Source organism: Lathyrus oleraceus, chromosome 3, assembly GCF_024323335.1.
Source record: "Lathyrus oleraceus cultivar Zhongwan6 chromosome 3, CAAS_Psat_ZW6_1.0, whole genome shotgun sequence".
Lineage (NCBI taxonomy): Eukaryota > Viridiplantae > Streptophyta > Magnoliopsida > Fabales > Fabaceae > Lathyrus > Lathyrus oleraceus.
The window spans coordinates 350,641,780-350,667,480 of NC_066581.1; the positions used below are offsets into that span (position 1 = coordinate 350,641,780).

The following is a 25,701-nucleotide window of genomic DNA, read 5'->3' on the forward strand; positions in this document are numbered from 1 at the left end:
CAGTACCAGACTGTCCTCCTCCCCAAGCAGAGTCGGAATGACTAATTCCCCAGCAGATTCAAGGTCTGTGGATTCCCTAGCAGGGTCAGGATGGTTATCCCCAGCAGGTTTTAGAATGATGCTTCCCCAGTCGCCAGGACTGAAGGTTGTTATTTCCCAGCGGAGGTATCTGTGGTGGTTTCGCAAGCAGAGTCGGGAGTGTTGCATCCCCAGCAAGTCAAAGACTGGTGTTTCCCCACAGAGTGCATTGGTGGTTTTATCCCCAGCAATTCCTCGAGCGGATTGGGTGCAAAGGAGGTTTTTCCCCAGCAAGGGTTGCTTTTTCCCAGCAGCAGTGCTATTTCCCCAGCGGGGTGGAGATCGGAGTATTGGCGAGTTCCTCAGTAGAGTGTCTCGAGCTCCCCAGGAGAGTCCCTTGAGGGGGATACTTTTTATACATTCATCATGTAGATAGGCATAGCATATCGCATAATAACTCGCGTAGCATTTCCATACTTGTGGAGCATTACGCTGAAAAAAAAGAGTCATGCATCATCATTGCAAGCATAAGCTAGTCTCAAGCCGTGGTTACCATTTGAGAGGTGGTTTCGCTGGTTGGAAGATCAACATTAGCATTGCAAGCATAAGTTAACCTCAAGCATTGGTTACCATCCAAGAATGGGTTTCGCCCGAAGGTGAAGATGTTACTCTGAGGAGTTTAGCATCGTGATGTCAGATCAGCAATGTTCCCCAGTAGTGCGATATTGGAGGAAACTTTTCCGTCGAACAGAGATGGGAATGGAGATCGCGATCAACGCAACTCAAGTCGAGGTTACCGCTTGAGATATGGTTTTGCCCATGGGTGAAGATGCTACTCAAGCCGTGGTTACCGTTTGAGAAGTGGTTCCGCTAGTTGGAAAATCAACAGTGTTCCCCAGTAGTGCGATACTGGAGGAAACTTTTCCGTCGGACAGAGATGGAAATGAAGATCGCGATCAGCGCGACTCAAGCCGTGGTTACCATCTGAAAATGGGTTTTGCCGGTCAGTGAAGATGATACTCTGAGGAGTTTGGCATTGTGACGTTGGGTCAACGGTATTCCCCAGTAGCGCGATATTGGAGGAAGATTTTTGTCGTGCGAGACGGAAGTTTGAAGATGTTGCTCTGAGGAGTTCAACATCATGATTTTGGAGCAGCAGTATTTCCCAGTTAGTCCCTGGCAAGCGTCTGCCTGGTTTTGACATGTGGATGTCATCCTTGCGATACCAGTAAGTGTCGTGTCGATCCCTGTCTGGTCGAGCTTTCTTTGGTGTCAAGTAAACATCATTGTTCGATGTCCAGTAAACGTCGAGTTTCTTCCCAGTCATCAGTTAATGTCTGGTCGAGTATTTCTTTGGTGTCAGGTAAACATCATTGTTCGATGTCCAGTAAACGTCGCGTTCCCTCCCGGTCATTGGTTAATGTCTGGTCGAGTTTTCTTTGGTGTCAAGTAAACATCATTGTTCGATGTCCAGTAAACGTCGAGTTTTATCCCAGTCATCAGTAAGTGTCTGGTCGAGTTTTCTTTGGTGTCAAGTAAACATCATTGTTCGATGTCCAGTAAACGTCGAGTTTCTTCCCAGTCATTAGTCAGTGTCTGGTTGAAAGTGTTACTCTGAGGAGTTTAGCATCATGATGTCAGATCAGCAAGGTTTTCCAGTAGTGCGATACTGGAGGAAACTTTTCCGTCAGACGGAGATGGAAATGAAATCAAAGGACGTTACGCGATCAGCGCGACAATCGGGGTTCAAATGGAGAAAAGGAGACACGAGGTGTTTTCTGGAGAACGGGGTTCAAATGGAGAAAGGGAAATGTTGCGGCATTTTCTGGAGAGCGGGGTTCAAACGGAGAAAGGGAAGTGTTGAGGCATTTTCTGGAGAACGGGGTTCAATCGGAGAAAAGGAAATGTTGAGGCATTTTCTGGGGTTCAAATGGAGATTGGAGTTGAAGATTATATCCGGGATGAGGTCATCGGGATTATCTTCCGTTCATGTGTCACCTTAGACTTTGGCTGAGGCCGATAGAGGTCGTTAGGGGTGTCTTCTGAGGAAGAGATGCACATGTTACCTTCCTTTCGTGAAGGTGTACCCTCTGATATGTCGCCCTCAGAGTGGTGTTTGGTGTTATTTCCGACGTTGCCAGCGGAATTATCACGAGAAATTGGAGAACGGGGTTCAAACGGAGAAAGGGAAATGTTGAGGCATTTTCTGGAGAGCGGGGTTCAAACGGAGAAAGGGAAATGTTGCGGCATTTTCTGGAGAACGGGGTTCACAATGGCGATCACAAGTTATCGTCAGGCGACTGGGGTTCAAATGGAGAATGGGGTTCATTATTTTGGCAAATAAGATGTCGGGGTTCAAATGCAGTGATCCGGGGTCATTGGCGTGAAGGAAAATTTCGGGGTTCAAGAAAACGAAAAAAGAGAAAATTTTCGGGGTTCAAGAAAAGCAAAAAAAAAGAAAGAAGAGTAATAATAATCCCCAGCGGATGTGGTATTCAGGCCATGGTTATCCCTGTGTTACCATTTATTTTGGTATCCAGGTCGACGTTTCTGTTTCGGTGATCAGGCCGACTTTCGCCGTACCAGACGGATTTTTCTTCAAGATTGTTTCTTTGCCGATTCTGACAGACATTGTTAATTATTTTCTCATCAGAGTGCAAATTGTTCGTCTGTTCTTGGTATTCAATCACTCTTCATCCTGATCATCTGAAAGCCGAGGCTATTCATATCGACAGGTTCACAGTGGATTGAATAGGGGCAGCTGTAACACCTCAAACTTTGCCCTCCTCTCTTGGGACTAGCTTAGCATATTGCATATCATTTTTTAGGTCATTAGTCATTGCATATTTGCATATCATGTGGTTACATGGAACAAGTCATCCTCCTAAGTCTTGATCAGAAGATAAAGAGGTTAAGATGCAAGCTAAGGTTTCATGGACTGATCATTAATCATCTGAGGATGTGTGATTCAAATTAGGGTTTCTTGGTTCCTCAAGGAGGGTTGAGCTTTATCTTGGTTGAAATGGTACATCATCATCATCATGGTCTTGTCATCACCAAGAGATTGATCAGATACCTTGAGATTAGGGTTTTGACCTCTAGTCAACCCTAATCAGTTGTATTGGGCCAATCAGGACTTAGCAAGGAGATGGGGCCTATATTGAGATGGGAGATCATTTATTGATTATATTGAGCTTATGGAAGCTAGGGTTTCATGGTTGAGCCATTTCATCAGGAGTTTGAGGCTCAATTTGATCAGTCAAAGCTAAAATTCATCTATCAGTCAGAAAAGTCAACTATGGTCAACTGTGCCTGAAATGATGGATTTGGAGGTGGGAGAGAGTTAGAGACACTTCATTCATGTCTAAACAAGTTTCATTTGACATTTCAAACATCAAGAATGAAGAAAATAAAGTCAGATGGAAACTTTCCAAAAATAGAAAGTGACTTGTAATGGAAAACTGCCAAAAATGGAAAGTTTTTCTCCTCAAAATTACGTGTCCAAAAATGTTTCAAATGAAATTTTGTTCAACATGAAAGTTGTAGATCTTGCTCTCACCTTTCCAAAAAGTCCAAGAACACTCATTTCTCATGTGTGGTTGGCAAGTTGTGATCAAATCATTTTCAGGAAAAGTTGAACTTCAAAGTGGCATAACTCATGAACCATTTGGCCAAATTGGGTGATTCTTTTTTGAGCAAACTCCATTTGACATGTACTATCACATTGCATCATTACATTTCATCAAAAATCATCACATAAAAAGTCCATTTTTCAAGTGGACTTAATTTGAAAAATGGAGGGAAAAAGGTGTTTTTGTAAAATATTCATTGTTTTCACATGATTCCTTTTGCACCAGCTCACAAATGCCACTTGAAACTTGCTCAAACCAGAAAATTCCACTGTTACATTGCATTGCACATGTGTGGGTGAATTGACCAGATTGCCATTTAGCATGAAATTGCATTTTCACTAATTCATTGCATTTTCACTAATCATGATTACTAACATCATTAACAATGCATATATAAACATAATTGTAACTGTTTTCTGATTAGCAACAACAGAATCAAGATCTAGATCTAGAAATCACAAAAACCTCTTCACTTTCTCTCTCACTTTTTTTCCAAAAATCTCCACAAACCTTGCATTGTTCTTCATTAATTCATCATCTACATGCATTATTGAAGCTAATTGAAGCAAGATTTCTTCATTTCCAAGCCAAAATTTGGACTGTTAAAGTGAGGTGCAACAATGGCAATTCAAGATTTCATCAAGATCGTGCGTAATTGAGCAACAAGACTTGTTCCATTCACCTATACAAGAGTCATAGCGCATCTGTTTTGCAATTCCAAGGCCAAAAACATGCAAATTCACAACTGTCCTCAAATTAAGGTGAGTTTTCGACTTCAATAATTCTTGAAATTGATTGATGATTTGGATAGATCTTGTTTAGTAGAGAATTCTGCAAGTTGAATCATTAATTTTCATTGAGAAATGAGAGAGTTATGTTGATTTGAACTTTCATGCATGATTATGTTTTGGATCGATCCGGTTAAATTAGGATGAATTAGGCTTAATGAATGTGATATTGTTGATGTACATTAGGAGAGCTTTCCAATGATATATGGTTTGTTGATTTTGGTGAGGATTTGTTCTTGAGTGTTTGAATGTATGAACATGCGTATGAATGTGGTGAAATTTTCCAGAAAACCGCCTTGGATCTTCAGTTTCGCGTTTCAGCATGTGTTTGGTGTTAGTGCTACAGTGGTGCGCTACTTTTTCAAAATAAACTACTGTAGCGCTTCGATTCTCCACCACGGCATTTCCATTTTGGCATTTGCATTTTTTCTTCATATGCTATACATGATTTCACATGCCATTTCACATCATTTTTTAATTTTTCTTCCAATTGAAAAAATCATATCTCACAGAATACTTGTCCAAATTAACTGAAATTTTTTTCATCATGATCCTTGTAATCTCTAGTATTTTTTGGTGATTTTTGTGGAAATTGTGCACGTGTGGTTTTTGGAATGGCCTAGGGTTTGCATGAATATGTGTTTGCTTGCACCTTGCTTGGTATTTTGATCATGAAATGATGATGCTTAACTGGATGGAGCTGAAATTTTGTATGCTTATTCTAGAGACCTAAATGAAAATTTTGGCTTTGAGTTTGTGATTTTTGAGTTCCTGGATTGTGAGATATGATCATTTGAACCTAGGTGTGACAATTTGTGTCACACCATTTCTTGTCTGACTTCATGAATTTTGTTACCATGCCATATGAACTTGAAATAAGCTGAAATGTTGCATGTTGATACTTCTGGATGTCAGGTTCACATGTGAATTTTTATGGAATTTTTGGATGTGTTTCCAATTTGATTGAGAATTTCCTTTCTGTTTGATCAAATGTGGACCTTTTGTGAGTCATGTTTTTAATTGATTTGTGAAATTCTGGATATGTATTGTATGGACTTGAAATTTTGTGGAGTGATTATAGACACATTGAAGTTTGTCATGGTTTTGGTTTGGTGCATTTATCATGTTCCTACACTGTTTTATGCTTTCTGGAAGTTGATACATGATATTGTGCCTTGTTTGGACTTGTATGAGCATGCTTTAACTTGATGAATTTAATTGACTTGCTTCCCATTGTCCAATTGGCCTGAAATTTGGTGTGATTGACATGTTATGAATGCTGTTTAGCTGTGAGTTTTTTGGGGATTTATTGAATTGTTTTGGATTGAGTTTGGATTGGATCTTTCTGTTTGGTCCTTTGAGGTTCTAAATTGCATGCTTTGTACTCTTTGCCTCATGAAATGATAATGGTTGATGATATGAGCATGAGACCAATTGGACATGATTCTAAATTGATTGAACTTGATTTTTGATAATTTTCATGTTCTGTTTTGAATTTTTGATCCCTATTGGACCCTAGGCTTTGTCCTAGGGGTTTGCTTCTCATGTTTGAAGTGTGTTTTCAGGACAAAAGGCAAATGGAATGGAGGAATTAATGCACTTGGTTTAAGTTGCTCATGTGAATGATGTTGATTAACATTAATTTTGTTTTGTAGGTGGTTTCTAAGTCATTTGTGTTGAGCATTGGCTTGTGCTTTGCTTGATGCATTGCTTGTGTACAGTTAACTGTGTAATCATTAACTTGTCTGTTTAACTGTTTGAGCTGAGTACTGACTATGTTAGATTGATTTCAGGTACTTTAGTTGCTATAGTTCCTTGTGAACTTGCTTTGTGCTGTTGCTTGGTTGTGCTAACCAATTGAGGTAGAATTTCTTTTCTCCATGTAGTCTGGAAGACCTGGCCTGTTACTTGGCCAGGCACCTGTCTGAAGTCCTCCTTAAGAGGCGATGTTTGTGCTTGTTTATCTTTGTCCCCAAGCAGGAAAAGACCTTGAATAAGGCAATTGGCAGACACAAGAGATGTGCAATCCATCTCCTGCTCTTCTGTTGAGTCATCCCTTGGCTCACATTACATGTTGATGCCTTGAGGATAGTAACCCAAGATCCTTGTACAGTTGTACAGTTGAGTCAGAGTCATAAGTGTAGAAGGGTCCCCACTTTCTGGACCCACACTTCTTTGTCTGAAGCTCTCCCTGGCCAGGGATAAGAGCTGTGAAGTCTGATCTTCACTCACCTTTCATCAGCTTCACCCTGACTCTCAATGTCAGGGTTAAGAGCTAACACCACCCTGATACAGTTGACTTGCTTTGGCAGTCTAACCCTTGATTGAGCCACATCTGTCTGTATATAGTGTGTGCTAACTGTGAATGTTTGATTTGTTTTGTTTATGCTTGCATGCTTTGCTTTGCCTGGTTAGGATTAGCTTGCTGCTTGTGCAAGTAGATAGAAAACTCAACCTAGGACAATTGCGGAATACATGATAACTATTAGGCTCGAGTCAGTCTCCCTTTTAGTTGGTCATTTCCCGGTCTCTGGTTAGGAGAAAGTTTTTCCCCTGTTAAGGGGAACTACGTTGCCCTGATCCTCATACCAGATGAGGTACGTAGGCAGGAGGTCGCACGAGATCTCTCCGGGCAAACCCTTTTTGTTTTCTTGTGTGTGTTTGCTTGACAGTTGCTAGGCTCGAGTTCCCGACTCCTTAGTAGCTTGTTGCTTGTTTCTTCTTGTGTGTGTAGGAGACGGATGTAAGCCCAGCAATTGGCATTCCGTATCCTTTTGTTGTGTGCTTGGAGTCCGGTATAAGTCCATCAAGTGGCATCTGGTTTCCAGTGTGGGTTTGTTTGGTTCGGAAGCTGATGTAAGTCCAGCGATTGGCGTTCGGGTTCCATGTTTGCCTTTCTGTGCGTGTGTTTTGTTTCGGCGTGCGTGAGCCGAACTACGGCAGCTCTGATTCTCGTTCCAGACGAGATACGTAGGCATAGGATGCGATATCCTAGCGAGCCCTCTGCCCTCTTTCCCACCTGTGTTGTTTTCAGTGTGTGTGTGTGATGTTTGGTTAGCAACCTTTTCTTTCTTTTAGAGCGTGGATCCCGTCGAGTACGACGGGCGTGAGGGGTGCTAATACCTTCCCCTTGCGTAACCGACTCCCGATCCCATTCTCTTTGGTCGCGAGACCATGCTTTTTCCAGGTTTACTCTGAGCGTTTCCTTTCCCTCTTTTGGGATAAATAACGCACGGTGGCGGCTCTGTGTTGTTTTGTTTTAGCCCGCCGGTTGTTTTTCGCGGATGCGATGGCGACTCTGCTGGGGATTCAGAAGTTGACCTGTTGCTGGTCCATCTTCCCTAAGCGAGTCTCTCCTAGCGTTCTAGGATAGTTTAGGTTGCTTGTGCTTTATTTATTGTATTTATTATTCTGACTGTGTATATATTTGCATAAATATTTGCATGCATCATACTATCATGTTGCCGTCCTCTGTGCAGGTGGTTCCTCTGTTTTGGGGTGGGTGTTCTGAGTGGGGCTAAAACCCAGGCCCGAGTACACACCTAGGATTAGTGTGGTCTCACGTTCCTCACATGTTGGTTGAGCATGTTGTTGCGACGTGACATACCACAAGCCGGACGAGGTTCATCTGAGAGTGCTTTTCCTCAGTGGGGTTTTCCACTTTGGTTGGGTTACCTCTTTTGGACTATTGACTTCGGTGACCGATCATTTCCCGGATCTTTGGTTTAGACGATCTTAAGGGAGCTACAACGGCACACCCGAAAGGGCAAACCCGTTGAGTATCTTTGCCCGATTGTCGAGACTATTATCCGCCTTAGGATGACCTGATTAGAATTTACCTGTGAGGGGAGGGTGATTCTTACAGATGCATGTTCAGATGGTGACTTTGATGGTGACTATTGGTTCCGTTGATCAGAGTCCTATTTATAAGTCGGATTTATGGCCATTTATTTCTAAGACGCCGAAGTGTTGTCCGTGTTATTTATCAGTGGGGATCCGTTTATTTCAGGATTCCCCGGGCTGATTCAGAGGATTGTGGTTGTCTGCTCAGAGATTGTTTGGTGATGATGATGATGTATCTGTCTTCCGTTTATTTCGGAACCCTTGGGTCGGACTTATGATTGCTCAGTTCCTTCAGATGGTTATGATCGGTTCAGAGATCAGGGCTGTAACTCAGAGCAACAGATGATCAGAGGACTTGGAGGATGGCACAGTGCATTGCATTCACGCATCAGCATCATCCACATTTTGCATTCATCGGCATCTAACTCATGTCTATCCATACTCAGGGTACATTCTCGATTAAGATTCTGGTTGAGAGACATCCTGATGTCAGAATGTTATTGTCGAAATTTTATCTGTCTCGATGAAACCAGGATCGAAAGATAGAAGCTTCCTCGTATGGATAGACGTTGCATTCATGCATATTAACCTGTTTGCTGTTTTGTAGGTGTCAGTATCTAACCGGTGCGCACAGCTTTTCCGCTCAGATACCCTGCCAGACTCAACAAACCCAGACTGATGAATCCACCCAACGCCGACATTCTCGAATTGAAAGAGATGATGGGGGAGTTGTTCAAAGTCGTGCAGGGGCTCGCCTTGGGGCAGAAGGCAATTGCTGAAAAGGTGGAGAAGATTGAGAAATGGCTGCTAGCGGAGAAAGTTCAGGGAAAGGCTCCACCATCCGAAGTGACAAACCCCTCTGGCTCTGTAGTAGAGGAACCCTCTGGCAGTGGTCCGCTCAAGGAAGAGGTAAATTCAAGTGGTGTGCCAGTAAAAAAGGAACGCGGTAAGGATCGTTATCACCCTTATGCTGCTGCTGTAACCGTTCCTGTTGGTAATCCACATGTACCACCGCAACAGCCGCCACCTCAACAGAGAGCACAGAGAGCTGGGAACCAAGTGAGAGGAAAGGGGGTTGATCGTCAATTTGATAGGCCACCCATGGCGTATGCTCTTCTGTTGAAGAGGTTGAAGGATCTTGGATTGGTGCGGCCAAGGATGTTGACTCCGTTGAAACCTGATCAGAGGCCTGCTGGGTATGATGAGAATGCCAAATGTGAATTTCACTCTGGTGCCCCTGGACACAATGTGGAGAATTGTAAAGCTTTTAAGCATATTGTCCAGGACCTGGTGGATTCCAAGGCCATTAATTTTGCACAATCTCTAAATGTTAATGCTAATCACATGCCCGCGCATGGTCAATTGGGGATGAATGCAATTTCTGAGGATAGGAGAACGATCGGGTTGATGAATGGGGATCAGTTAAAAGCTCCAATGTCTGTGGTCAAAACGTCTGATGAAAAGTGGAGCATTCCCTCGTGTTGATAATTGTTGTGCGGCCGTCGCCACAAAGGGGTGTATTGTGATTGGGGAAACGATCCAGAGAATGATGAAAGTAGAAATGGACGATGCAAGATATAAAGCACCCAGTATGGCAGCTGAAACCGTCAGGGTGGAAAATGCCATTGGGGTTGAGAAAGAGAAAAAGCCGTCCATTTCTTCTTATAAACAGGCTGTGGAAGTGGTGAGAAATGGAGGGATCCCAGGCTGGGGAAAGATCATAGGCATTATGGTAAAGGCAAATATGTTCGGGATTGGCTATCAGGAAGGTCAAGACTCGTTTGAGCAGAACAGAGGACGTCGTCCACCGCTCGCATTTGTCAGTGCCGGAGTGCTGGATCCAGATCACGCATGTACAGTGGGTGAAGAGATTGACAGTGACCGTGAGTTGGAGTCGTGGATAAAATCGTGCGTACCAGGAAGCTGGAAGGCCTAACAGATCATCACTGTCATTCTACTGGAAGAGTAATATTTCTGTTTTCAGATTTTATTTGCATGAAAGCCATACGTGTTGCCCGACACGTAATGGTTCATTGTAAGGGCTACCTCATGTTTCATTTTGCAACATTTTTGCATCATAAATAAATGGATGTTTTTCAAATTAAAAGCGGTGCTCCCTGTTTTTCATTTATTTTTGCAGTTTAAAAACAAATAAAAATGGCAATGTTTGTTTTCATTTTTTCCCTATTTGATTTGTCTCGTTCCGACATCGAAAAGTAATTCTCCGGATCTCATTGATAACAATTTGGTTACACCTCTATGTGACTTCGACAATCCGATCTATCAAGCCGAAGAAGAAGGCGAAGAAGATTGTGATCTGCTGGAATTAGCCAGATTGTCAGAACAAGAGGAGAAGGTGATTCAGCCGCACGTGAAGCGATGCGAGATTGTTATTCCAAGCACCGCCGAGGTCAGAAAGGAAATGAAAATTGGGGCCGTTTCAGAGGCGAGTCGAAAGCAGAATGGTAGCCTTGTTGAAAGAGCATGTGGATACCTTCGCCTGGTCATGTCAGGATATGCCAGGGTCGGATACCAAGGTCGTTGTGCACAAGCTACCATGGAAACAAGACTGTCCTCTGGAGAAGAAGAACGTCGGTGCTACTTATCAGAGAGCCATGGTGACTTTGTTTCATGATATGATTCATCATGAAATCGAATGCTATGTTGATGACATGATAGCAAAGTCCCAAGCAGAAGAGGGGCATCTGGCAGATCTGGCCAAGCTAAGTAGACCAGTTGAGACAATTCAAACTGAGGTTGAATTCAGATAAGTGCACTATCAGAGTGCGGTCCGGTAAGATGTTGGGGTTCATTGTAAGAGAGGAATCGAGGTTGATCTTGCTAAAAAAAAATGCCTGAACCGAGAATGGAAGAAAGAGGTTCGTGGTCTATTAGGTAGATTGAACTACATGTCATGGTTCACATCTCCTCTAACAGCCACCTGTGAACCTATACTCAAGCTGTTGAAAAGAAGAGATCAAACGGTCAGGTGAAATAATGATTGCCAAGGGGCATTGAAAGAATAAAAGAAAAAGCTGCAGGAACCTCCGATTCTGATGCCTCCTATGGAAGGAACAACTGTTAATCTGGTACTTGACAGCCCTCGAGGGGTCTATGGGGTGTGTACTGGGGCAGCATGACGAGTCTGGTCGAAAAGAGCATGCAATTTACCTTAGCAAAAAGTTTACCGACGGTGAAACAATACATTCACTATTCGAGAAAACTTGATGTACTTTGGCATAGGCTGTTCGCCGACCGAGACAATGCTAGTTGCTACGAGTGAAGACTTGATGTACAATGCTAGTTGCTACGAGTGAAGACTTTGAGTGAGTGAGAGAGAGAGAGAGAGAGAGAGAGAGAGAGAGAGAAATGAAATTGCAACTGCTCAAATGCTTCTACACAAGGGTTCTATTTATAGAACCACTTATGTGGGCTGCAAGCTAAAAAGCTCACTCAAGTGTATGTGGCCCATATCTTATAATATGCCAAAATCACTTAAGCGTGTGATACCTTACCATATTTCGTATTCTACTTAAGTACATCGTACCTTACGATGTTCTACAATTCACTTAAGTGCATCGTACATTACAGTATTCCTTAGTTACTCTATCTCTCATCAATCCTTCCTTTTGTGTGTGACCCTGTAGGTTTTCGTGGCATTGACAATTATATTAAATCACGTATTTAAACTAATAAACAATGAGCGGTATCTAGCAACACATCACTGATACCCAAGACACGAAAATGTCATGTGATTTGATAAATCCTTTTGTGATAATACTTATGTGTACAATTACCCTTTTGCCCTTATGCCTATATTGAACACAAGGCATAAATCGTGTCATCCTTGTCCAGATCAATATTGGGCCCATAAACATTTATCCTATTACGCAGGATGGGCAAATTCCATCTAGGTCACTCATGTACCTTAGCATGCTTCGTGGAGTACCCATCAACTGTCTTTATGGTCATCCAGTTACTGATAATGTTTGATCAGCAATAAGGCACTCGACTCTACATCTAGGGTCCATAGTGGTTTTAGGTCGAAGGGTGGTATACACCATTATCACCATGAGAATAACTTATGACACTTTGCATAATATTCTATATAGTATTCTCATAGCGGGTCAATCCAGTATAAATATTACTCTTAATATTCATACCTATGTTTAAGACTTGATAACTCCTTATCCATGATCCATGAGATGTGATCATCAGTCTATATACATAATAGTCTTAATGCTTTAATGTTATCCCACTTCACAATAAAGCTCGACTACGGATACTTTAAGAATAGTGTCCTTATGTTTAATGTGATCCCATGATTAAGTCACACTTAAATACATTAAACGGACTAGCTATTCTAGGGACCTTATTAAACAAACATAATAAAGAAAAAGCCTTTTATTATTAATAAATAATTTGATACAAGTACCAAAAGTATTGGCCTCTAGGGCTTACACCAACAATCTTCCACTAGCACTAGAGCCAATCAGGCATACCCCTAATGCCCATAGATCTAGTATGGCCATCATGCTTCTGCTGCGCAAGAGGCTTTGTCAGTGGGTCAACAATATTGTCAAGTGTAGGTACTCTGCATATTTTCACATCTCCTCTATCTATTATCTCTCGAATGGATAGAGGAACCTCCGATTCTGATGCCTCCTATGGAAGGAACAACTGTTAATCTGGTACTTGACAGCCCTCGAGGGGTCTATGGGGTGTGTACTGGGGCAGCATGACGAGTCTGGTCGAAAAGAGCATGCAATTTACCTTAGCAAAAAGTTTACCGACGGTGAAACAATACATTCACTGTTCGAGAAAACTTGATGTACTTTGGCATAGGCTGCTCGCCGACCGAGACAGTGTATGCTGGTTCATACCACTTTGTGGATTTCAAGATGGACCTGATCAAGTACATTTCTGAGAAGCCATCAGTGACCGGACGGGTTGTGAGAGTGCAAAAGAATGCTGACTGATGTGATATACAGTATACCGCTCAGAAAACAATCAAGGGGAGTGTATTGTCTGATTACCTCACCCAACAACCCATTGAGGATTATCAACCAAGGAAGTTTGAGTTCCCTGATGAGGACATCTCGAGGTGCTCAAATCGAAAGATTGAGAGTAACCGATCCCGGAGGAGGGGCCTGACCCCGAATCCGAACGGGTTCTGATGTCTGATGGGGTTAATGGTGGGAGTTGGTGTTGTTTTGGTCACGCCAAAAAGGTCCCATATTTCTTTTGTGGCCCGGATAACATTTGAATGCACCAACAATGGTGGCTAAGTACGAAGCTTGTGTCCTGGGTATTGTACCTCGGTACATCTACTGGGGCAAAAGCCTTTCTAGCTGTGTATGGAATGGAAGTTATGTTACCAGTTGAGGTCCAGATTCCCTCTTTGAGAGTCCTGATGGACGTGAAATTGCAAGAGGCTGAATGGGTAAGGACTCGGTATGAAGAGTTAAGCCTGATTGAAGAAAAGAGGCTGGCAGCCATCTGTCATGGGCAGTTATACCAGCAACGGATGAAGCGTGCTTTTGACAGAAAGGTACGACCTCGGGTATATCACGTAGGTGATATGGTGCTGAAAAGGATCCTTCCTCCTCAAAGCGATCGAAGGGGCAAATGGACACCCAATTATGAAGGTCCATTCGTGGTCAAGAAGGTTTTCTCTGGCGGAGCCTTGTTGCTGACAACCATGGATGGCGAGGATTTTCCATCCCCTGTGAATGCGGACGCAGTTAAAAAATACTTCGTATAAAGAGACCCGCTGGACGAAAAGAATAAAATAGTCCAGGCAAAAATGGGCATCCCGGCGAACCAGAAAAATAATGAAAAAGGTTCGGGCAAAAATTAGGGATAAAAAAGAAAAACTGTACACCCGGCAAGTCGAAAACCTGAAAGGGCGACTTGGGCAAAAAAGGGTATCCCGGTGGACTGAAAACCCGAAAGGGCGGTCCAGGCAAAAGAGGGATTGAAACGAACAACTGCGTCTGGCATGATCGTTTGCGCTTTGGTTAAAGCATCATGGATAATACCCGGTAGGGATCAGTCGGAAACGTCTTGTTCAGAAGGCAGAAAGTACGGAGAGTCTGAGGACATATGGGGTGTAACCGAGTTGGAATTCGATGAGATCGCGGTTTCACATTGCCATTAGGATAAATTTTTCCTTTTGTGCGCAATTACCTCTTTTCAGGAATTGTTTCCTTTGTATTGCTCAATTTGAGCCACACGCTTTTCCATATCAATAAAATGCATATTCAGTCAAATAATTTTGTTTTTGTTTTTCATTACCGTTTTGATTGCAAAAACATCCAATTATTTTGATAAAGAATCTTTGCATTTTAAGACATACAGGTCCCTTCCAATGCATGTTTATAAGATTGAAAACTTGAAATCTTATTCGGAAGGTTGAGTGATCCATGTGTTGAAATATTGACACGCCTGGGGCACGGTTTTGTCTAACGATCTCTTTTGCAGGTGCTGTTAGATATTTTCACTCACTTGCAGGTTGTGATGTGGAAGCTTTGACAAAAGAATCCCCGCGGAGTCCAGTCAGGGACGAATGAATTGAGGAACGATGAAAAGACGACGAGACGTACGACGATCCTTGAGAATTAATCAAGAAGACTCTTCAAAGTCGGAAGATTGAAAAGTTTGTATAAATCCCAGGAGTTTGCTCTCCGTCGAGCGCGGAACAGTGGGGAATACAAGATGATGGAGCAGAAAAGGTCCAGACGAGTCTGGGAATTCTCAAAATTGGATAGTTGACATGGGAGTTGGATATGAATACCATGGTTCGACGAGTTGTCGGGTGTGCAGTACCAGACTGTCCTCCTCCCCAAGCAGAGTCGGAATGACTAATTCCCCAGCAGATTCAAGGTCTGTGGATTCCCTAGCAGGGTCAGGATGGTTATCCCCAGCAGGTTTTAGAATGATGCTTCCCCAGTCGCCAGGACTGAAGGTTGTTATTTCCCAGCGGAGGTATCTGTGGTGGTTTCGCAAGCAGAGTCGGGAGTGTTGCATCCCCAGCAAGTCAAAGACTGGTGTTTCCCCACAGAGTGCATTGGTGGTTTTATCCCCAGCAATTCCTCGAGCGGATTGGGTGCAAAGGAGGTTTTTCCCCAGCAAGGGTTGCTTTTTCCCAGCAGCAGTGCTATTTCCCCAGCGGGGTGGAGATCGGAGTATTGGCGAGTTCCTCAGTAGAGTGTCTCGAGCTCCCCAGGAGAGTCCCTTGAGGGGGATACTTTTTATACATTCATCATGTAGATAGGCATAGCATATCGCATAATAACTCGCGTAGCATTTCCATACTTGTGGAGCATTACGCTGAAAAAAAAGAGTCATGCATCATCATTGCAAGCATAAGCTAGTCTCAAGCCGTGGTTACCATTTGAGAGGTGGTTTCGCTGGTTGGAAGATCAACATTAGCATTGCAAGCATAAGTTAACCTCAAGCATTGGTTACCATCCAAGAATGGGTTTCGCCCGAAGGTGAAGATGTTACTCTGAGGAGTTTAGCATCGTGATGTCAGATCAGCAATGTTCCCCAGTAGTGCGATATTGGAGGAAACTTTTCCGTCGAACAGAGATGGGAATGGAGATCGCGATCAACGCAACTCAAGTCGAGGTTACCGCTTGAGATATGGTTTTGCCCATGGGTGAAGATGCTACTCAAGCCGTGGTTACCGTTTGAGAAGTGGTTCCGCTAGTTGGAAAATCAACAGTGTTCCCCAGTAGTGCGATACTGGAGGAAACTTTTCCGTCGGACAGAGATGGAAATGAAGATCGCGATCAGCGCGACTCAAGCCGTGGTTACCATCTGAAAATGGGTTTTGCCGGTCAGTGAAGATGATACTCTGAGGAGTTTGGCATTGTGACGTTGGGTCAACGGTATTCCCCAGTAGCGCGATATTGGAGGAAGATTTTTGTCGTGCGAGACGGAAGTTTGAAGATGTTGCTCTGAGGAGTTCAACATCATGATTTTGGAGCAGCAGTATTTCCCAGTTAGTCCCTGGCAAGCGTCTGCCTGGTTTTGACATGTGGATGTCATCCTTGCGATACCAGTAAGTGTCGTGTCGATCCCTGTCTGGTCGAGCTTTCTTTGGTGTCAAGTAAACATCATTGTTCGATGTCCAGTAAACGTCGAGTTTCTTCCCAGTCATCAGTTAATGTCTGGTCGAGTATTTCTTTGGTGTCAGGTAAACATCATTGTTCGATGTCCAGTAAACGTCGCGTTCCCTCCCGGTCATTGGTTAATGTCTGGTCGAGTTTTCTTTGGTGTCAAGTAAACATCATTGTTCGATGTCCAGTAAACGTCGAGTTTTATCCCAGTCATCAGTAAGTGTCTGGTCGAGTTTTCTTTGGTGTCAAGTAAACATCATTGTTCGATGTCCAGTAAACGTCGAGTTTCTTCCCAGTCATTAGTCAGTGTCTGGTTGAAAGTGTTACTCTGAGGAGTTTAGCATCATGATGTCAGATCAGCAAGGTTTTCCAGTAGTGCGATACTGGAGGAAACTTTTCCGTCAGACGGAGATGGAAATGAAATCAAAGGACGTTACGCGATCAGCGCGACAATCGGGGTTCAAATGGAGAAAAGGAGACACGAGGTGTTTTCTGGAGAACGGGGTTCAAATGGAGAAAGGGAAATGTTGCGGCATTTTCTGGAGAGCGGGGTTCAAACGGAGAAAGGGAAGTGTTGAGGCATTTTCTGGAGAACGGGGTTCAATCGGAGAAAAGGAAATGTTGAGGCATTTTCTGGGGTTCAAATGGAGATTGGAGTTGAAGATTATATCCGGGATGAGGTCATCGGGATTATCTTCCGTTCATGTGTCACCTTAGACTTTGGCTGAGGCCGATAGAGGTCGTTAGGGGTGTCTTCTGAGGAAGAGATGCACATGTTACCTTCCTTTCGTGAAGGTGTACCCTCTGATATGTCGCCCTCAGAGTGGTGTTTGGTGTTATTTCCGACGTTGCCAACGGAATTATCACGAGAAATTGGAGAACGGGGTTCAAACGGAGAAAGGGAAATGTTGAGGCATTTTCTGGAGAGCGGGGTTCAAACGGAGAAAGGGAAATGTTGCGGCATTTTCTGGAGAACGGGGTTCACAATGGCGATCACAAGTTATCGTCAGGCGACTGGGGTTCAAATGGAGAATGGGGTTCATTATTTTGGCAAATAAGATGTCGGGGTTCAAATGCAGTGATCCGGGGTCATTGGCGTGAAGGAAAATTTCGGGGTTCAAGAAAACGAAAAAAGAGAAAATTTTCGGGGTTCAAGAAAAGCAAAAAAAAAAGAAAGAAGAGTAATAATAATCCCCAGCGGATGTGGTATTCAGGCCATGGTTATCCCTGTGTTACCATTTATTTTGGTATCCAGGTCGACGTTTCTGTTTCGGTGATCAGGCCGACTTTCGCCGTACCAGACGGATTTTTCTTCAAGATTGTTTCTTTGCCGATTCTGACAGACATTGTTAATTATTTTCTCATCAGAGTGCAAATTGTTCGTCTGTTCTTGGTATTCAATCACTCTTCATCCTGATCATCTGAAAGCCGAGGCTATTCATATCGACAGGTTCACAGTGGATTGAATAGGGGCAGCTGTAACACCTCAAAATTTGCCCTCCTCTCTTGGGACTAGCTTAGCATATTGCATATCATTTTTTAGGTCATTAGTCATTGCATATTTGCATATCATGTGGTTACATGGAACAAGTCATCCTCCTAAGTCTTGATCAGAAGATAAAGAGGTTAAGATGCAAGTTAAGGTTTCATGGACTGATCATTAATCATCTGAGGATGTGTGATTCAAATTAGGGTTTCTTGGTTCCTCAAGGAGGGTTGAGCTTTATCTTGGTTGAAATGGTACATCATCATCATCATGGTCTTGTCATCACCAAGAGATTGATCAGATACCTTGAGATTAGGGTTTTGACCTCTGGTCAACCCTAATCAGTTGTATTGGGCCAATCAGGACTTAGCAAGGAGATGGGGCCTATATTGAGATGGGAGATCATTTATTGATTATATTAAGCTTATGGAAGCTAGGGTTTCATGGTTGATCCATTTCATCAGGAGTTTGAGGCTCAATTTGATCAGTCAAAGCTAAAATTCATCTATCAGTCAAAAAAGTCAACTGTGGTCAACTGTGCCTGAAATGATGGATTTGGAGGTGGGAGAGAGTTAGAGACACTTCATTCATGTCTAAACAAGTTTCATTTGACATTTCAAACATCAAGAATGAAGAAAATAAAGTCAGATGGAAACTTTCCAAAAATAGAAAGTGACTTGTAATGGAAAACTGCCAAAAATGGAAAGTTTTTCTCCTCAAAATTACGTGTCCAAAAATGTTTCAAATGAAATTTTGTTCAACATGAAAGTTGTAGATCTTGCTCTCACCTTTCCAAAAAGTCCAAGAACACTCATTTCTCATGTGTGGTTGGCAAGTTGTGATCAAATCATTTTCAGGAAAAGTTGAACTTCAAAGTGGCATAACTCATGAACCATTTGGCCAAATTGGGTGATTCTTTTTTGAGCAAACTCCATTTGACATGTACTATCACATTGCATCATTACATTTCATCAAAAATCATCACATAAAAAGTCCATTTTTCAAGTGGACTTAATTTGAAAAATGGAGGGAAAAAGGTGTTTTTGTAAAATATTCATTGTTTTCACATGATTCCTTTTGCACCAGCTCACAAATGCCACTTGAAACTTGCTCAAACCAGAAAATTCCACTGTTACATTGCATTGCACATGTGTGGGTGAATTGACCAGATTGCCATTTAGCATGAAATTGCATTTTCACTAATTCATTGCATTTTCACTAATCATGATTACTAACATCATTAACAATGCATATATAAACATAATTGTAACTGTTTTCTGATTAGCAACAACAGAATCAAGATCTAGATCTAGAAATCACAAAAACCTCTTCACTTTCTCTCTCACTTTTTTTCCAAAAATCTCCACAAACCTTGCATTGTTCTTCATCAATTCATCATCTACATGCATTATTGAAGCTAATTGAAGCAAGATTTCTTCATTTCCAAGCCAAATTTTGGACTGTTAAAGTGAGGTGCAACAATGGCAATTCAAGATTTCATCAAGATCGTGCGTAATTGAGCAACAAGACTTGTTCCATTCACCTATACAAGAGTCATAGCGCATCTGTTTTGCAATTCCAAGGCCAAAAACATGCAAATTCGCAACTGTCCTCAAATTAAGGTGAGTTTTCGACTTCAATAATTCTTGAAATTGATTGATGATTTGGATAGATCTTGTTTAGTAGAGAATTCTGCAAGTTGAATCATTAATTTTCGTTGAGAAATGAGAGAGTTATGTTGATTTGAACTTTCATGCATGATTATGTTTTGGATCGATCCGGTTAAATTAGGATGAATTAGGCTTAATGAATGTGATATTGTTGATGTACATTAGGAGAGCTTTCCAATGATATATGGTTTGTTGATTTTGGTGAGGATTTGTTCTTGAGTGTTTGAATGTATGAACACGCGTATGAATGTGGTGAAATTTTCCAGAAAACCGCCTTGGATCTTCAGTTCCGCGTTTCAGCATGTGTTTGGTGTTAGTGCTACAGTGGCGCGCTAATTTTTCAAAATAAACTACTGTAGCGCTTCGATTCTCCACCACGGCATTTGCATTTTTTCTTCATATGCTATACATGATTTCACATGCCATTTCACATCATTTTTTAATTTTTCTTCCAATTGAAAAAATCATATCTCACAGAATACTTGTCCAAATTAACTGAAATTTTTTTCACCATGATCCTTGTAATCTCTAGTATTTTTTGGTGATTTTTGTGGAAATTGTGCACGTGTGGTTTTTGGAATGGCCTAGGGTTTGCATGAACATGTGTTTGCTTGCACCTTGCTTGGTATTTTGATCATGAAATGATGATGCTTAACTGGATGGAGCTGAAATTTTGCATGCTTATTCTAGAGACCTAAATGAAAATTTTGGCTTTGAGTTTGTGATTTTTGAGTTCCTGGATTGTGAGATATGATCATTTGAACCTAGGTGTGACAATTTGTGTCACACCATTTCTTGTCTGACTTCATGAATTTTGTTACCATGCCATATGAACTTGAAATAAGCTGAAATGTTGCATGTTGATACTTCTGAATGTCAGGTTCACATGTGAATTTTTATGGAATTTTTGGATGTGTTTCCAATTTGATTGAGAATTTCCTTTCTATTTGATCAAATGTGGACCTTTTGTGAGTCATGTTTTTAATTGATTTGTGAATTTCTGGATATGTATTGTATGGACTTGAAATTTTGTGGAGTGATTATAGACACATTGAAGTTTGTCATGGTTTTAGTTTGGTGCATTTATCATGTTCCTACACTGTTTTATGCTTTCTGGAAGTTGATACATGATATTGTGCCTTGTTTGGACTTGTATGAGCATGCTTTAACTTGATGAATTTAATTGACTTGCTTCCCATTGTCCAATTGGCCTGAAATTTGGTGTGATTGACATGTTATGAATGCTGTTTAGCTGTGAGTTTTTTGGGGATTTATTGAATTGTTTTGGATTGAGTTTGGATTGGATCTTTCTGTTTGGTCCTTTGAGGTTCTAAATTGCATGCTTTGTACTCTTTGCCTCATGAAATGATAATGGTTGATGATATGAGCATGAGACCAATTGGAAATGATTCTAAATTGATTGAACTTGATTTTTGATAATTTTCATGTTCTGTTTTGAATTTTTGATCCCTATTGGACCCTAGGCTTTGTCCTAGGGGTTTGCTTCTCATGTTTGAAGTGTGTTTTCAGGACAAAAGGCAAATGGAATGGAGGAATTAATGCACTTGGTTTAAGTTGCTCATGTGAATGATGTTGATTAACATTAATTTTGTTTTGTAGGTGGTTTCTAAGTCATTTGTGTTGAGCATTGGCTTGTGCTTTGCTTGATGCATTGCTTGTGTACAGTTAACTGTGTAATCATTAACTTGTCTGTTTAACTGTTTGAGCTGAGTACTGACTATGTTAGATTGATTTCAGGTACTTTAGTTGCTATAGTTCCTTGTGAACTTGCTTTGTGCTGTTGCTTGGTTGTGCTAACCAATTGAGGTAGAATTTCTTTTCTCCATGTAGTCTGGAAGACCTGGCCTGTTACTTGGCCAGGCACCTGTCTGAAGTCCTCCTTAAGAGGCGATGTTTGTGCTTGTTTATCTTTGTCCCCAAGCAGGAAAAGACCTTGAATAAGGCAATTGGCAGACACAAGAGATGTGCAATCCATCTCCTGCTCTTCTGTTGAGTCATCCCTTGGCTCACATTACATGTTGATGCCTTGAGGATAGTAACCCAAGATCCTTGTACAGTTGTACAGTTGAGTCAGAGTCATAAGTGTAGAAGGGTTCCCACTTTCTGGACCCACACTTCTTTGTCTGAAGCTCTCCCTGGCCAGGGATAAGAGCTGTGAAGTCTGATCTTCACTCACCTTTCATCAGCTTCACCCTGACTCTCAATGTCAGGGTTAAGAGCTAACACCACCCTGATACAGTTGACTTGCTTTGGCAGTCTAACCCTTGATTGAGCCACATCTGTCTGTATATAGTGTGTGCTAACTGTGAATGTTTGATTTGTTTTGTTTATGCTTGCATGCTTTGCTTTGCCTGGTTAGGATTAGCTTGCTGCTTGTGGAAGTAGATAGAAAACTCAACCTAGGACAATTGCGGAATACATGATAACTATTAGGCTCGAGTCAGTCTCCCTTTTAGTTGGTCATTTCCCGGTCTCTGGTTAGGAGAAAGTTTTTCCCCTGTTAAGGGGAACTACGTTGCCCTGATCCTCATACCAGATGAGGTACGTAGGCAGGAGGTCGCACGAGATCTCTCCGGGCAAACCCTTTTTGTTTTCTTGTGTGTGTTTGCTTGACAGTTGCTAGGCTCGAGTTCCCGACTCCTTAGTAGCTTGTTGCTTGTTTCTTCTTGTGTGTGTAGGAGACGGATGTAAGCCCAGCAATTGGCACTCCGTATCCTTTTGTTGTGTGCTTGGAGTCCGGTATAAGTCCATCAAGTGGCATCTGGTTTCCAGTGTGGGTTTGTTTGGTTCGGAAGCTGATGTAAGTTCAGCGATTGGCGTTCGGGTTCCATGTTTGCCTTTCTGTGCGTGTGTTTTGTTTCGGCGTGCGTGAGCCGAACTACGGCAGCTCTGATTCTCGTTCCAGACGAGATACGTAGGCATAGGATGCGATATCCTAGCGAGCCCTCTGCCCTCTTTCCCACCTGTGTTGTTTTCAGTGTGTGTGTGTGATGTTTGGTTAGCAACCTTTTCTTTCTTTTAGAGCGTGGATCCCGTCGAGTACGACGGACGTGAGGGGTGCTAATACCTTCCCCTTGCGTAACCGACTCCCGATCCCATTCTCTTTGGTCGCGAGACCATGCTTTTTCCAGGTTTACTCTGAGCGTTTCCTTTCCCTCTTTTGGGATAAATAACGCACGGTGGCGGCTCTGTGTTGTTTTGTTTTAGCCCGCCGGTTGTTTTTCGCGGATGCGACAGAATCTTATTCATGCGATCCCTTTCTTCCTTAGTTGAAGGGGATTGTGTTTTTTATAGACACAGGCCATGTTACATAGGTATGAATCCTTTCTTAGAATCATGTATATTAAAGCGTCTCAGCACTTTGTCTATGTACGTACTCTGACTTAGGCCAAGCAGTTTTTATGATCTATCTCTATAGATTCTGATTCCTAATATATAGGCTGCTTCACCTAGGTCCTTCATAGAAAAGCATTTCCCCAACCAAGACTTTACTTGTTGCAGGGTAGGGACATCGTTTCCATTGAGTAATACGTCATCTACATAAAATACCAGGAAAACGATCATGCTCCCACTAACCTTCTTGTAGACACAAGGCTCATCTTCGTTCTTGATGAATCTATATTGTTTTACTATTTCATCAAAATGAAGATTCCAGCTTCTGGAAGCTTGCTTCAATCCATAGATTGATCTTTGTAACTTACATATCTTTTGGGCTTCTTCTGGTATGTCAAATCCTTCAGGTTTGTCATGTACACATCCTTAAGAAGATTCCCATCAAGGAAAGCAGTTTTGACATCCATCTGCCATATTTCATAGTCATGATATGCAGCGATAGCAAGTAAAATCCGAACAGATTTAAGCATTTCAACTGGTGAAAAGGTTTCATCATAGTCAACCCCATGAATTTGTTTATATCCTTTTGCAACCAGTCTTGCCTTATAGGTATGTACCTTACCATCCATGTCAGTCTTCTTTTTGAAGACCCACTTGCATCCTATAGGGTTAACTCCTACAGAACGCTCTACCAAGGTCCAAACTTGGTTTGTGTACATGGGATCCATTTCAGATTTCATGGCTTCTAGCCACTTCTCAGACTCGGGACCAGGTATGGCCTCTTGGTAGGTCACAGGCTCATCTTGATCCATGAGTAATACATCACCTTGATCAGTTATGAGATATCCATATCTCTTAGGTAAGTGACGTATCCTGTTTGACCTACGCCGGTCTTGTTCTACTTGAGCAGGTTGCTCTTCCACAACTACTTGTGTTTCCTGCTCTAATTCCTCCATAGGTGTATCAATGCTTTGTGATTCTTGAATTTCTTCTAGCTCTACTTTCCTCCCACTGATTCCTTTGGAAATAAAATCCTTTTATAGGAAAACTCCAGTTCGAGCGACAAACACGTTGCCCTCAGAAGGATTGTAGAAGTAATACCCTCTTGTTTCTTTAGGATACCCCACAAATAAGCATTTGTCAGATTTGGGCTCAAGCTTGGTTGAAATTTGTTGTTTCACATAAACTTCGCAACCCCAAATCTTCATGTAAGACATATGTGGTTTCTTACCACTCCATATCTCATATGGTGTCTTCTCAACCTTTTTGAATATCCTTGAAATTGCTAATGCCTTAGGAGACCTGGGTAAGAAGATGTCAGATGAAAAGCTTGTGAGTAAAATTCTCAGGTCACTTCCCAAGAGATTTTCCATGAAAGTGACAGCCATAGAAGAATCTCAAGATATCTGCAAGATGAGAGTGGATGAGCTAATTGGATCCCTCCAAACATTCGAGTTGGGAATGAGTGATGGATTTGAAAAGAAAGTCAAAAGCATAGCCTTTATGTCAAACACTAAAGAGAAAGAGGAAGACAGTAGTCAGAATACTGATGAAGATCTGGCAAATGATGTAGCATTACTTGGGAGACAATTCAACAAACTCCTAAAGAGGATGGATGTAAGGTCAAAGTCTAATGTCAAGAACAACTTATTTGACATCAGTAGGTCCAATGATGCTGGAAAAAGAACAAAATCTGAGGAAAAATCCAAACATGGCAAAGGAATTCAATGCCATGAATGTGAAGGGTATGGACACATTAGAGCTGAATGTTGGACCTATCTCAAGAAACAGAAGAAGAGTCTTGCTGCTACTTGGTCTGATGACAATTCTGAAAGTGAAACAGAAGGAGAGTTTGCCAATCTTATGACTGCCTTGACTGGAAGATGGGATTCTGATGAAGACTTCAGAGATGATGAATTAACCTTTGATGAATTAGCTACTACCTACAGGAAGTTGTGTTTCAGAAGTGAATAAGTGTGTCAACAAGTGGATAATCAGAAGAAATTGATAACCCAACTAGAGGATGAGAAGACAGAACACTTAGAAACCATTTCTAAGTTGAAGATCGAAGTCGTGTTCCTGAACTCCAAACTGGATGAGATGACGAAGTATGTCAGAATGCTAAACAGTGGATCTGACACCTTAGACAAAATCCTCCAGACTGGAAAGATGGCAGGAGACATGAATGGCCTTGGGTTCAATGAATCCTCTCCTGATTGTAGTCCCACTGGTAGCAAACCAAAGATGTCACATCAGGCGTCTCAACATCACAAGGAAAGACAACATAAAGGAAAACACCAAAGATGGAGATGTCATTACTGTGGGAAATTTGGCCACATAAAACCATTCTGCTTTAGGCTGTATGGTTATCCTAGTCCTACTCATCATCAACCTAGACCCAAACAACACATCCCTGTTAACAGAAAACAGTGGGTTCCTAGGGCTGGTGCTACTAAGTTGATAGCTCACACCTCCTTCAGAGTCTCAGCCAAAGAAGATGGGTACTTTGACAGTGGATGCTCCAGACACATGACTGGAAGCAAAAACCTGCTAATTGACCTCCAACCTCATGCCACCAGCTATGTAACTTTTGGTGATGGAGCAAAGGGTGAAATCAAGGGGATTGGAAAGCTAAACTGTCCTGGAGTCCCTAACCTTGATAATGTGCTGCTCGTTAAAGGATTGACTATAAACCTGATCAATATCAGTCAACTATGCGACCAAGGTCTAAATGTGAACTTCACAAAAACTGAATGCTTGATTACTAATGCAAAATATGAGGTG

The 25,701-nt window shown here is 42.0% G+C and overlaps 1 protein-coding gene across 1 annotated transcript in view; it reads left to right on the forward strand.

Moving 5' to 3' along the window:
* The window catches only part of LOC127131242 (uncharacterized), a 42,034-nt gene that overhangs the window by 11,706 nt on the left and 4,627 nt on the right, over positions 1-25,701 (forward strand). Inside the window, exon 2 of the mRNA XM_051060173.1 lies at positions 9,029-9,275. Within this exon, the coding sequence (XP_050916130.1) occupies positions 9,029-9,275 (247 nt within the window). The remainder of the gene's footprint in view (positions 1-9,028; positions 9,276-25,701) is intronic.